Here is a 15,562-nt window from a genome sequence, read left to right on the forward strand (position 1 = left end):
AGTTGTCAAAACTCCCATCCCATGTGCTATGACAGAGGCTCTTACATGCAAGAAAGTAAGAAAGCTTCAGTCAAGGCTTAGAATGGTTCAGGTCAGGATATAGATACACATTGCCAAAAGCACCATTAGAGAGTTCAGAACAGCATCAGAGACTGGATTAAAGCTCACTCAAAAGACTCTTTTCTCTCTACATGCTGGTGCTCTTGGAAGCGCATGTTTCTTCAAGGGGTGTGGCTCTCCCTTCCATTGGTGATGTGATGGGGGTCAGCCCCACTGGCTCCTCACCTCCTGACTGTCCAATGCTCTCCTCCATTGCTAGGGAATCTCTCCATGTCATGGGTGGGGCAGGACAGGGAGCTTCCCAGCCTCTAAAGGCAAAGGAGCAGAGCTGACATCACCTCAGGCTTCTCCCTGCTTATGGAGTCCTCTATACCCTCCCCTCTTCTTCCTGCTCTGACAGCAACTGCCAACCCAGCCCTGAGCCAGTTGGGATTGCGGGGCTCATGACCTCTTTGTGACGAGGGGAAATGGCGCTGACCTGATACTTCTGCTATATCACACACTGGAAGAAAGCAACTTCAGATGCTATGGCCTATTGCCATACAGTGAAAACCTTTCAGCCTTCCTTAAGAACTATTTGAGTTATTTTGTACGTATCTAGATTAAAAACTCCTTCATGGATCACTGCCTTGCCATAGCGAAGGGGCTTGAATAACTCAGAGAAGCTATGAGCTATGCCGTGCAGGGCCACCTAAGATGGACAGGTCATAGCCGAGTGTTTAGACTAAATGTGATCCACCTGGAGAAAGAACCGGCAAACCACTCCAGTATTTTGCCACAAAAACTCCATGGACATAAAAAAGGAGAAGCTTAGAGAAGAAAGTGAGAGTTTCCAAGGCATGCTCTGGTTGATGGGGTCATGGAGAGTCGGAATGACTAAGACAACTAAACAACAACAGATTAAAAACTACAGTATAAGAATTATAATCACCCTTCTACCAGGTTACCACTCTCTTATTCTTGTTAGTCTCTTTTTTGGGCCCCCTACGTCACATATTTGAAGTAGCTGCCAGATACCACCAAGTTTATCTTTTTCAGCCCTCTGAAAAAGGCCAGTGTGGTGTAGTGGTTAAGAGCGGTAGTCACGTAATCTGGGAAACCGGGTTCGTGTCTCCGCTCCTCCACATGCAGCTGCTGGGTGACCTTGGGCCAGTCACACTTCTGTGAAGTCTCTCAGCCCCACTCACCTCACAGAGTGTTTGTTGTGGGGGAGGAAGGGAAAGGAGAATGTTAGCCGCTTTGAGACTCCTGAAGGGGAGTGAAAGGCGGGATATCAAATCCAAACTCTTCTTCTTCTTCTTCTTAATGTAACTTATATCTCAGGGTGCTCTTATGGGCAATAGTAGAAAAAATTAATAAGAAATGTGTTTCAAAATAAAAGCCTGGATAAATAATAATAATGTTGAAATAGCATCTTAAAAATCCATGTAGGGCATTCAATCAAAACTTAAATAAACATTTGGTTTCCGCCGCCTTCATCAAATAGATTTAAATGATTTTTTAAAGAAGATTTTGTTCTTTGTGTGACTGGTGGGAGTTTTTAATCAAGCATACAATTAGCTGCGTGATTTTTTCCCCATACTGTTTTGGTAATAGTGATGCAACTGTGGGACTCACAGCCCTTGGTGTACAATATTCAAAAGTGTGGTCTGCAGACTCAGCCTGAGTGATGGAGGGAACACATGCTATGTTTAAATGATCCTGACGTATTTTACTCAAACAAAACTAATCTAACAGCTGTTGTGTACTTTTGTTTATGTGTTATATGTCAAATCTTATTGTCCCCAAGGTACTTATGAGAGATGCTTTAGCATTCACTCTCTTAAATACTGATGCCTACCCGAATTTGGATTTTTCCACTATTGAGCAGAATGACAAGCACACGATTGCTGTACTTAAAGCAATCTTTCACAGCTGCCTTGCTTCTTCACTGATCCCATTAAATTGACGGCATATGCCTGTGGGGTCTACAGTGTTACAATACTGCAGAACAAGATGCTGATTTGTATAATGCAATCTAACAGAACATGGCTTTATTGGGGATGAAACGTTTCTTGGGTCATTTTTTACTTTACTTGAGTAACATTTAATTTAGATACTCGTCCCTTGTGGCCTTTACAGAGTACCTGGTTACGTTAATTGTTTAGATGTTCGTGAACTCTGACACCCAAATGGGTAGCGAGCATGAAATCCTATAAAATTCCTTCATTTCTAAAATGCAACATGAGTCATGTCTTTTCTAAAACTGAGTGAAGTCGCTGTGTATTAAATATGCTGCCACATCTTCTGCTTGAGCAAGTGGACCAAAATGGTGTGAATTGTTAATGCCTTGCTGCTTTGGTTCACGGCTTGTGATTGATCATTTGTAACTATATCTACTCCTTGTTCCATGAAATCAAGTATGGAGTAATGGGTTCATCAGATTTTTGGGTTAAATTGAGAGTGAAGAGGTACTGTGTGTGGAAATAAGAGTTGCCATGTTCAGGGCTGGCCTTGTAACAGCATGGAATCTAAAGGCGATATTCAAAACCAAATCACTCATCATACGCTTACTGATTCTGAATAGGGCCCATTTGCAGGGGACATTTGGTAGTTTTCCAATAGACTTTATGCCTCTTTCCTACTTCTATCACTGTACATACAATGTTATAGAAAAAGTCTACACAGGTCAAAGTAGAAAGGATATTTATACATCTTTCTCTATACAAACAAAAATAGTGTTCAACTTTATTATTCAATTCTTTTTCACTCCTTGTATTATCAATATATTTCAATAACTCCGGCAATAAAAGTATCATTCAGCACTATAACTTTGAAACAACTCTGTCACCATTATTTAAGCCTCAAAGCAAATAAATTTGTTATGCTAGCCTTAGGTGTGCTTTCAACTAGTGACATTTTTAGCTGGTGGCTGGCTACTGCAACATGTTAAGGTATTACTCAAAGAGTGATGTGCGGAATCAAGGAAAGTAAAAGCAAATAACCAGAAGCGATTGCACTTAGTAATGAAACAACAATGAGCACAGTCCAGCCAAGCACTTAAGTCTTACTAATTTCAATGAAAGCAGATGCCCAACACTACCATTTAAACCAATGGGTTCTAAACTTGATTAACTTTGACTTAATCTTGACCAATAGCGTCTGAAGACTTGAAAAAGAATGTGTATCCCAAACTACTCATTGTTTCTACAGCTTTGTGACAAACAGCCATGCATAATTAATCTCTGTTAAATTAAAGTAAAACATGATCAACTGCATCAGTTAAGTATGACTGCTAGAAGCTAGATAGCTATACATTCTATTTTTGCACCTTAGAATAAAATGTATTTGTTTATTTAGCAAGGTTTATATACTGTTCAATAACAAAGTCTAAGCAGTTTACGTAAAATGGTATCAAATATTCATTAAAATAGCAATAACATTACCAAAATATAGATAAAAACACCAGGGTTTTTAAAAAAAATCAAACAAACACAAATATATGTAATAAAATTACATGTCTGGACAGATTTGCATAAACAAAAACATTTTTAGCAGGCACTGAAAATGGTAAAATGTATGTGCCTCTCTAATACAAATAGGCCTGGAATTCAAGAGAATAGGTGCAGCCACAAAGCAAACTTTGAACTGTAACACAAAATTTGAAGAGCATGTATTCCGAGAGTTACAACAAACAGGAATCCACAATTCTGCTCACAATCCTTAATACTGCATGAAATATACTTGGGAGTCGAGAGTGGATTTCATGCTCTTTATTCAGCTCATAGTGGTGAGGAGGAATGGCAGTTCCCCCAGAATGTCTGCTTTATATACATTATTTACACAATGGCTAATTCCGGGAGTCACCTGTAGGCCAATCAGGTTGCGGATTCACTTCCACCTGGATCACCTCTGGGAAGAATGGCAAGAGAAACCCCAAACATCCTCTCCCATTTGGAGCTGAGGAACTATGTGGATAGTCTTCAAAGCTGCAATGAGCTCAGAAATGTACCACAGCAATGGGTAAGATCAGGAGTCAGCAAACTTTTTCAGCAGGGGGCCGGTCCACTGTCGCTCAGACCTTGTGGGGGGCTGGACTATATTTTTTGTGGGGGGGGGGAGAACAAATTTCTATGCCTCACAAATAACCCAGAGATGCATTTTAAATAAAAGCACATACTCTACTCATGTAAAAACACCAGGCAGGCACCAGAAATAACCCAGAAATAACCTAGAGATGCATTTTAAATAAAAGGACACATTCTACTCATGTAAAAACACACTGATTCCCGGACCATCCGCAGGCCAGATTTAGAAGGCGATTGGGCCGGATCTGGCCCCCGGGCCTTAGTTTGCCTACCCATGGGTAAGATCTTTGCCCCCTTTCCAGTTCTGAGCCAAAGATGTAGGCTCAGTCTGGTGTTTCAGCGATGGGCTGCCAAGGTGCATGGAAGGCATTGGCATACAAAACTAGACTCCAGCCTTCCCTGTCTCAGCTCTAGGTTTGGCACTGGAGAGGAAGATGAGAATCATCCCTGCAGTAGTGTGGGGTTGCCAAGCTCTTCCAAAGGCCAGTGCAATTGCAGGCTTCACCCCCCCCCATACTACCTGGAGCTGGAATGAGGAGCATAGATTGTCCATTACCTCATACGGAGTCACAGTATGAGATCAGGGACAAGAAGGATGGGTAGGGTGCTGGAACCAGATGTTTTGGCTTGTCCAGCAAGACCAGCCACAAATTGCAGCCTTCTGGCTACAAGGAAGGCAAAACCAAGCTGCCAACACCAATCTAGTTGCTGCAAACCCAAAAGAATATTATTGTAGAGCTGGAAAAGGGGACAGGGGAAATCAATCAAAGTGAGTAAGCGGCTGGATCAGCTCCCCTATGATATGAGGAAAAGTTACTATAGCTGGAGAACATGATAGGTGTGAAAAAGCTATGCATGGTGTGGGTAAAATGGATATAGGGTTTTATTCCTCTCTTATAATACTAGAGCCCATAGTCATCCAATGATGCTGAACACAGAATGACAAAAGGAAGTACTTCTTTAGAATAGAGGGTGAAACTATGGAATTCACTACCACAAAATATAGTGATAGCCACCAACTTGGAGAGATTTAAAAGGGGATTAGACAAATTCATGGAGGATAAGGCCATCAATGTCTAATAGTCATGACAGCTGACTACTGCCTCCGGTACTGCAGGTGGAATGCCTCTGAATACCAATTGCTGAGGAACATGAATGGGGCGAGTGCCATTGATCCCATGTCCTGTTTGCACACCTTCCCAATGCATCTGCTTGGTCACAGAGATCAGGATACGAGACTAGATGAACCTTCAGTCTGATCTGGTAGGGTTCTGCTTAGGTCCTCATCAGCTACCCTGGCTAAAAACTATTTTCCTGACCTTAAGAAGTAGCCACAAATGTCAGTTCATAGCAAGCTTAAAATGCTAGGCTAAAATCAAGACTGAAACACAAAAGGCTGCAACCAGATGCTATGGGTTATCAAAGAGGGTGAGACTTTCACATATGAATTCTCTCTTCTTTTTTAGCATAGTGGAATAATAATTCTTGATACTAAGTTCATATTGATAAATATACATATACCTGCTTTTGAAATATAAGGCAGTAATTCCAATTGCCTTCATTTTTTCCACACATTTATATACACAGTAGCTGATGCATGGCATTCATTTATAGTAATAAAAAACTGCAAAATGTATAGTAATTCCTACTTACCACTCAAGAGATCTTCAATTTTTTCTCCATGCATATTATACATATACTTTGCTGGTGAAACAAGGTTCAGTCTCATGGTACAAGCATCTAAAAACTTCACAAATTAAAAATAGTTTCACTAAACATGGAAAACTTTAGAAGATTTTTTTAAAGGAATAAAAATATTTGGTCAACACTGTATGGTTACACAGTTTGTTTTCTAGGGAGAAAGTGATGATTTTGTAGGGGTTGCCATTTGCCCTTAATTCTACCTTTATTTGTGGCAGTTCACAACTAAGGTTCCCTCTTTCTACTTATTTCTTCTGCTGATTCCACATTCCTCAAGTGATACCAACCAATCAGCGATCACATAGTGAATGTGTAGAAGTCACAATGTTCATTAGCCAATCAGGCAAAGCCAACTAAAGGTTCTTTCACACTTTTGCTTGACCTGTATTTTGATCATACTGTGCACTTACTAATTACCTTGGGTCTGAGAACTTTTCTCATTGGTCCATAGCTGTGCCTTGTGAAAACCCAGTCTTACCCACTGAACTGAAGCTCAGTTAAGCAAAAGCTCTCTTCAGATTTTCCATACATCTGATAAGATCTGATTCAGTGGATAATATTGGATTTTGACAAGGCACAGCCCTAGAACAAGAAAGGCTCCCAGAGCTGAGGAAATTAATCAAGACACAATACAATCAAAATATGGGTCAGGCAAAAGTGTGGATGAGACCTGAGGCAGAGAGGCCAGTGTTTCCCACACTGTACTGCTCTCGATCTGAATAAGCAAACTGTTTTGTCTCCCTTTCTATGTGATCCCCCAAATATTGCTATAAGGGACCATATTACCAAACGTCAGTTGGAGTGACTAAGAAAAATGTCAGGCCAAGGAAGAGAAGAATACGGAAAGTGGTAACTTTGGGGTCCTTGCAATAGAATCTTATTTCTTTCATGAAAACATATTGTTCATCCCTACCCTAATATTTTGCTTAGGGGAAAGAGTATAAAAAAGAAGTAAACTTGCTTAAGCAAAGAGACACAAAGTTTTAGGCTTTTGTTTTGTTCTACCGCTCTCATTTTGCACCAGGCAAGACCTAGGAAGCTACCATTTCTACTTTCTTTAAATCTCCATTCTCCATTCCCTTTCTGCTGTTCTCCATATCATGTAATTCCTTCAAGTTTCTTTACCTTCTTGTTTTTCTTTTTTCCTCCACACAAATTAAAAAAAAAAAGCATATGTACTTATAAAGTCTTTGCAAAGCTATATAACTTGACCGATACAAATTTATTCATCTTTTCTACCCCATGGACATAATAAGTACACCGGCAGTAAAAAAAAAAGCCACCATGATGTTCTGCATTTTGAATTACTGTGTCTTTTTTGAAGTGGTTACATGGACATGAATGGGGCATTTCCAGAGTAGAACAATGGAAGATAATGGTGTAATTAAAACAAAAACAATAACTGCAGTGCATAATAACATGAGTCCAGTGAACTGGGTGTGGGTATTTTTTTAAAATAAAATCTGCTGCTGAATCTCTATTGCAATCATATAAGTAAAATGGATAAATAAGTAATATAAGGGCATTAGGGAAATGATACATTTCACATATTTGTGCTCTGCCACATGCAAGCTTACCTTTTCATTCTGGTCTGGGGGAGATGATATTTCATAACCATCCTGCCCCATACAGTTCTTAAACACCAAAAATCTGACAGTGGGCTTCTCTGTAAGTGTCTTCATACATGTGGATAGTACAGGCTTGGTTTCTCTCCTCTTGATACCTTTAGGAAAGACTAGACCATTCAGTGTCCAAGTTGCCTTCTTCGTTAACAACAGATGGTCTGGAAGGGAAAAGGTAAAGTCAATATTTGGCTTCAGAATTAAAAGCGAACACATCGTGCTCCCTTTCCCCTATTACCTTAATAACACACTGGCTGGTATCCATATAAAAGCTGATATTTTTGGAAATACGACCCCATCTTCCCACAAACCGTGACATAAGCTGTAGCAAGCTGTCTCTACTGATAGCCTGCATAAATCATCATTCCTGAAGGGAACAGATGTTCAGGGTATGAAAGAGTAATACCACAATTTAGTCATAATTAAAATTCACCTTAGCATGCCTCTGTAACCGATCAGAGAGGAACATTTTACTTCTCCATCTACAAAAATAAATGCTTTTCATCACCTTTGCTTCATAAAAGCAAAGGTTCTCGTCTCCGGTTCTTAACCTGCATTTGCTTTGGTTCACACTATTCACAATGTATCTCACAAATGATCCATTTAACAGTTCACTTCCTAATTCTCCTCTATAAGTCTGAATGACCTACATAACATCACAGAAAATCTAGAATTTGAAATGGCAGTTACGTATTTAACTCTTAACCAATTATTTTGGGAACCAATTTGGCTAAGAGTTGGGATACAAATCTAAAGAATAAGAATAGGGTGGGAACAATCCCAGGAGTTTGGGCTCACTGCTTTCCAAAACACAATATGCTGAAAAAGCCACAGTATTTCAACACCTTTTATCAAGCTGGGTGAGGGAGGAGAGAACAAAAGTGGGCATGCTATTGTTCTTGTCCCCAAGTCTTATAGATTTAAAATGGAATACAGTCGTACCTTGGAAGTCGAACAGAATCCGTTCTGTAAGTCCGTTCGACTTCCAAAACGTTTGAAAACCAAAGCACAGCTTCTGATTGGCTGCAGGAAGCTCCTGCAACCAATTGGAAGCACCGGAAGCCCCGTCGGGCATTTGGGTTCCAAAGAACGTTTGCAAACCAGAACACTCACTTCTGGGTTTGCAGCGTTCGGGAGTCAAAATGTTCGATTCGCAAGGCGTTCGGGATCCAAGGTACAAGTGTACAGAAGAATTCTGAAAATGTAACTTGATAAGCCTCACTAGGTCCATGACAAAAACTGAATAGTTACTTTATTCAGTTCTAATAGGAACACACAGATTCTTTGGGAAGTAAAGACCCTCTGGAGTAGATTTTGGAGCTGGGCATGGGAGGTAAAAAGGTTGTTGCACAAATGGGTATAACAATTTGCTGTTTCCAGGGTGCCTTTTCATCTTCAAAGCAATAACAAAGTCCAAAAAATCTAAAATGGAAAAACTGCAGTTGTCAAAAAGGGAGTGGAAATTGAGTGAGTTTTAATATCCTCATCTCAAAGCACTCCCTTTGTTGCTACGATGCGCTAGATATTAAATCTTTCCACATACAACACACACGTAAAGGCACAATAGTTATTCAACAGTAACGTTAAGCTGCAGCAAAGAAATGTGAATTTAATACACATGGAAAAGGATAGGAACAACTTATACAGTAAAATAAGTAATCATACTTTCAGTTAAGATAGACAAACAATTTTTAGGATGGTGCAAGTGATTTTTTCCAGTTGATTCAAATGCATAAATTTCACTATATCTTTTAGCTAGGGCAAAAACATGATTGTGACATTTTAAAAGCTTTGATAGCACCCTGTGGTCCTGATCCAGCTAACGTGAAACATGACTAAGGCCTTTGGAAAGCAAGTGGACCAAAGAAGTACCTAGGGTCTCTTGCTGTATCAGCACACCCACCCACCCACACCCACACTCACTTTGCCACAATAGCCACATTAGAAATTACAACATTTTACATGACCCAAGTACTTGAAGCATTCTGAGTGAGGGCAAGGTGAGGAGGAAAGGCAAAACAAAACAAAAGCACGCCTTTGTATTGCAGTGTGAGAAGGATGCAAAGCTTCTCCCATGTTTGATTTTGACACAAAAGCAGTGGTGCATCGCCACACACAAAAATGTCATACACTCCATCATCTGATAGGTGATTTTTGTGCCCCCCTCTGACTGCATCCTCAGCGAGGGTCGGTTTCACCAGCCCCTCCTAGGTTATTAACTGGTACTACTACTTTCAGTTAGACTTGATGTTGGGTTGGATTTTTGTTCACATCTTGTTGAATGTATATCATTGGTCACTGGCTCCTCTACTAGGACTGATATATTTTAGAGCTACAAAAGGCACCTGCATTTTGTAATCTTGAAATGTGCATTGCTATGCTCTGTTTCTTCCATATTTTTCTATACATTTCAGACATGCAGCTCTTTCTTTAAACTGAAGTGTTGCAAAGGAATTTGCGCAAAACGCTAAAGGATGAAGCTGAATCCATTTGTCTTCATTGCTGCTCAGTATCCCAGCTGCTGCGGCAGGTACTGCCACCATCATTATTTCCTGCAGCAGAGCTTGGCCACCCTCTGCAGCAGTGCCTCTCCCACTATTGCCACCAACACTGTCATTGAAGCTCCCTAGGGCTTCTTTGAGTACCAGAATAACTAAACCTGAGCTGGTGTCTCTCATCAACTGCCTCAAGAGTCAAGGACTTTTCAACCAGTGCTGCTGCTATTGCCTGGCCAACATGAACACCAAGGTGCTGAAGAAAGCTTGGTTGGGATAGTCAACCTCACTGATTAACTGTCCCTCAATTCACTCCTTGAGGGTTCATGCCTATATGCCTATTAGGCCATGGGAGGCAGCAGGTCATGATTAATCCCCCTGGATAGCAAAAGTCCTTCCTGTTGAGCAGCTGTTTGTCAGAATACTGGCCACATCTTCTGAGGTGCAGTCCTCGAGGGGAAGAGCTACAACTCTGTGGTGGAGCATTTGCTCTGCAGGCAGAAGGTTCCAGGTTCAATCTAGGTAATGCTGGGAATGTCCTGTCTCAAACCCAGGAGATAGTACAATGTGCTGTATGGGTCCTTATGAATCAGACCGCAAGCAACAGAAAGCTCCACACACACACACACACACCATAAGCTACTCAAACTAGGTAGACCGATGGTCTGGCTCTCTATGTGCAGGTGGTGGGAGAGGGGGGATTGGTTGAGACTATGACCCTTTTGTAAAAAATGAAGTTATTACAATTTAATTCAATAGATCCTAACAGAAAACAAAAAAACATTTTTCTGCTTTAATAACCAACTTTTCCAAATTTAAATTATGCTTTGAAATATCTTTAATATAATTATGACTTCTAACCAAAATACAATTTGCTGCAATGGTTATAGCCAGGTCACATTCCTAGCTTCAGTTTTAGTCACTCCCTGTTCATTAAATACTTGACTTCTTTGTTCCTGCATGCTCTGAAGTGCCATTCTGTATTGCCACAGGCACAATGGCTATGTTTTTACTAGCAGTGAAAGCAGTTGTCATTAGACTTTAAATTCAATAGCATCATTTTGACATATTATTTGAAGTATGTCTTAATTTAAATTTTGATTAAAATTACAAACACCCCAACTTGTATGCCAATCAAAATATGTGTAGCCCCTCGTTTGAACTTTTATATGAACTATCCATATGTGCAACTCATACAATCAATAGGAATTAAATATATTTTTTTCAAGGTTGTAAACATGTATTTTAATAAACCTGAAAAGATAATTGCAAGATCAAAAATTATTTGTAGTGAACAACTAATTTATATGTGTCAAGAATTATTTCCATCAAAACTATGGAACTACAACTGATTTAAGAACACAGTACAGTGACTCCATTGCGCACTGGACAAGGAAGAACCTCTTTGCATACGTGAATAATTTCTTTTCACAGAACGAGATGCCAATATGTATACATAACTTTAACTCACATCAGATCTAAGGGTGAAGCTTGCTCTGCAGCTTCAGTTGTTACTTCTACATTGCTGTTGCTTCTCCTAAGGCTGGCTTCCTCAACCACGGCCCACCAGATGTTTTTGGCCTACAACTCCCATGATCCCTAGCTAGCAGGACCAGTGGTCCAGGGTGCTGGGAATTGTAGTCTCAAAACATCTGAAGGGCTGAGGTTGAGGAAGCCTGTCCTAAGGTTTCTGAAGAAATCACTCTGTTCAGTTATTAGGAATTTGGTTATATCCATATTACTGCATGATTTTGACAAATAAGTATGCATAGCAGGATGGCCAATGTGGTGCCGTCCAGATGTTGGTCTACAACTCCGACCATCTTTGGCTGTTTGTACTGGTGCTGATAGGTGTTGCAGTTCAACAACATCTGGGGGGCACAATGTTGGTTATCCCTCATCTATATTACACTCAGGACAGAGTTACATTAACAGCCACCAGTAGTTTTACAATGTAAAACTACCCACATTGGTGAGAAAATAGTGTTCTAATAGTTATCCAAAGAGCCCTTGGCACTGTCATTGCATAAAGTCAATATCCCTCAGCTGCATAATAGCATTAGAAAAAAACTTTTTGTCAAGTATTTCCTGCCTGGAGAATATAACAACATTTTCAAATGCAGGAGTAGGTTGAAGACTGAAGGAGACTTGGGGCAATAATATGAAAACTTTCTAACAGCATGCTCTTCAACAGTCAGAAACAGATTACATTTAAATTATGACAAAGAAACTGTTCAAATCACCTTAAGTCCAGTCAATGGTAGACTTGAAATACATTGCCAGGCCAATGCACTACTGGGGGAGATACATTTTATTTATACATTTTTCCCCCAGATAACTGTTTAAAATTTAATAGAATGGAAGTTAAATTTGGCTGTGTTTTGGTTTTCTCCTGCCACTGGGAAAAATAGAACCAAAGCAAAGTTCTGTTCAGTGAATAGTCATATTTTAAACTGTGAATTTAAATTTTATTGTTGTTTTAGAAAATTATCAAAGAAAAATAATGGATACATTTTCAAACAAATAAATAAAATATGTAACTTAGGACAAAATTATCTCTCTTCTACAATTCATGATGTATTTGTGTATGCACGCACATACAAATTAATAGGAAAAGTGAAAAATCTGTGATAATATATGTTTAGCACCATGTTCATTAAGCTGATTTCTTATATAAAAACCCTCACATAAATATGACAAGAGTGATTAATTTTCAGTGTGCTTATGAGAAAAAGTGTTATACTGTTGTTTGGAATGCTGCTTGGAATTGAAACATTTCCAAATCTGTCAATAATTAGAAATTAGAACAATGAGAATCTATAATTTCAATGACACTTGCTACTTCCAGAAGATGGCCTATTTTAAATGTGCTCACACTTATTCTTGTCAATGAAGACCTGCCACAGCAAATTATATCATTTTGGGAAATTGCATGACATTTAGCAGAAAATATCTCCCTTCTTATCTGAAGATAGTTTTGAAACATGGCATCATTCTTTAGTAGATTTTTTGAAGGTGTTTTTTTTAAAATATATATATATATAAGAAAAAAGGTCAATTCACAGTGTTCGCTTTCACTTAACATTATCTGAAGACCTGGAAATTTTACATGCAATGTAGCAGACTGAGCTAGAACATTTGGAGAAGAAAATTTATGGTGGCTTTAGTACTTTTAAAGTATTATAAAGTTCTGTGCCAATATTCCTGTCCCTGATGAAGATGTAGAATCTTGCAGGATAGTGACCTTAGAGATTTGGTCAGGCATTTGGAGACGCATGAGAAAGAAAAAAAAAAGACAGAACAAAGCATGACTTAGTATGGAGTTCTCATGTCCTGACTAAGCTCCTCTAAGTTCCTGGGGTTCAGTCTGCAGTTTATTTCACATTTTGAAATAAACTTTATGTTTGTATTAAAATGAGTGCCCAGGTGTTGTAATGGATTGGATGAAGGTCAATCCAGAGGTCCTGTTAGTAGGTGATTTGTCTACTTCGGTTGGTGGACATAATCCTGTACTGGATGAGGTTGTGCTCTTCTTGAAGGAACAATATGAGGGTCCTCACTGATCAGACTTTGCCACTAGAGACAGAAAAGTCACTCAGTTCTACAGAGGAAAGCTAACAGCTTAGGCTGCTGAACTAGCTGCAAAGCCTACCTAGACAGAGGTAACTTAGATCTGGCAACCACCAAATTAAATTACAGTGGTATCTCCGGTTATGAACTTAATTCGTTCCAGAGGTCCATTTTTAATCCGAAACCGTTCTTAACCTGAGGTGCGCTTTCGCTAATGGGGCCTCCCACTGCCGCCGCGCGACTTCTGCTCACATCCCGGGGCAAAGTTTGCAACCAGAAGCATCTACTTCTGGGTTAGCGGAGCTCGTTACCCGAAGCGTTCATAAGGAGGACGGTACGTGGGTTCCACCATACTGTAATTATATGTAGGGTTGCCTTTGAAGAAAGTTTGCACACAGCTGGACAGTTTGGACACTGCTAAATACAGCTGCAAGGTGTATTTAATGGGCCTGGGGATTTTTCCAACGGTACTGGTTGTCAGTTCATGTGTCAGTTAATGTCTGGCATCAACTGAAAGTACTGGTTTTGACTCGGGACTGGATTGCCTGGAGAATCCTGGTATTGCTTTCCTACCATTTTGGTATGAGGCAAGTACCTTTTAAAAATTTCCCTTTATATACTCAGTAGATAGGCACAGGCAAGCTCGGCCCTCCAGATGTTTTGGGACTACAAACTCATAATCATAGACCAATTGAAATTAATGGACCCAAGTTAGTCATGTTTATTAATTTCAGTGAGTCCACTCTGAGCAGGACTAACACCAGATACAACCCTTAGTGACAGAATTCATGATTCATTACCTAGTTTCTTCATTAGAAATAATGTATATTCTTAGATCAATTGTTTTTGCTTTCATTATCCTGAAGTTTTAAAAAAATAATATTTAAAGCAGCAGTATAAACCAATGATAAGCTTACCTAGTTAAACCAGAAAAGTGATTCATTTGAGCCAAGTGTAATAAATAACTCAGGCAGAATACTGGCAATATCTAAGTCTTTGCATGGCAAATATCCAGAAAGCTTGAAAGGTTGTTGATAATTAATTATATGCTCAACTGAATGAACACTAGCTACCTAAAAACTGAGAGGAGTTTTGTTTTCCAGGTTACAACAATGTGACACCTACAACTAAATTATAGAAAGTATAAAATTTCAGAATCAGGTCTGCATTGGCGTTATGGAGAGATGTCAGAGAGCTGGTTAACATGTAACACTAAGCAATTGCTTAGCAAGAGGTAGCCAATGTTGTGCGCTCCATATGTTGCTGAACTCCAACTCCCATCAACCCTAACTGGCATAGCCATTGGCATAGCCAATGATAGGAGTTACAGTCCAACAACACTTGGAGAGCACCATGTTGGCTATCCTTGGTTTAGTGCCATATGAATGATCCCCAGCATGTCCAAGAGAAACATAAGGCTAATGGTCCATTCCTCCTCATTCTGTGTGGCCACAAGACAGACTGGTAAAATTATTTCCGGGCTAAAAGAATTTCAAAGCCAAATCTCAGCTGGACAAACCTGAAGCCTGCATTTTTCTTACTTTTAATGGTTAGTTGCTAAACAAGAAGGGCTATAAGCTCAGCAGCAGAGCATCTCCTGTGCGTGCAGAAGTTCCCAGATCCTAAGACAACTTCAAACCATGTCATGAAGCTGGTTGGTTTAACTAACCATTGTTCGTTTTTAACACATAATGCTAAGATGAGATTCTTTGCTTGGGCTCCCTCAGACTCATCCATATAGCACTAAACTATAATTGAAAATTACACGCAAGCCAAACCAGGAACTACACAACATAATTGCTGGATGGAATGCCTAGACAAATTCTGCATAATTTTATGTCAAGGATCAATTCAGTTTTTTAAAAAAGATACACATGAATCTTGCAATATAATATGGATTACTTCCTACCAAGCCCTTAGTCATAGGATCCAAATGAAGTGATAAGCTGCATGAGGCTTAATAAAACAATCCAGATCAATTGGAGTTGACTATATAGCAAGGAGACTAAGATGGTACATGAGTCCGGTTCTGGATGGAGTCAGTCCC

At 39.6% G+C, this 15,562-nt stretch overlaps 1 protein-coding gene across 6 annotated transcripts in view; it reads right to left on the reverse strand.

Moving 5' to 3' along the window:
- DCDC1 (doublecortin domain containing 1) overlaps window positions 1-15,562 on the reverse strand; it is a 246,701-nt gene that overhangs the window by 201,300 nt on the left and 29,839 nt on the right. For all 6 annotated transcript variants that reach the window (XR_014516364.1, XM_083462254.1, XM_083462253.1 and 3 more), the window contains exons 6-7: window positions 7,406-7,611; window positions 5,781-5,874 (exon numbers count right to left, since the gene is read on the reverse strand). Coding sequence is in view for 5 of the 6 variants with exons in the window: in XM_083462254.1 (XP_083318380.1) it covers window positions 5,781-5,874; window positions 7,406-7,611 (300 nt within the window). In the remaining variant the exon portion in view is untranslated. The remainder of the gene's footprint in view (window positions 1-5,780; window positions 5,875-7,405; window positions 7,612-15,562) is intronic.

Source organism: Podarcis liolepis (genome assembly GCF_965112155.1).
Source record: "Podarcis liolepis genome assembly, chromosome: 1".
NCBI lineage: Eukaryota > Metazoa > Chordata > Lepidosauria > Squamata > Lacertidae > Podarcis > Podarcis liolepis.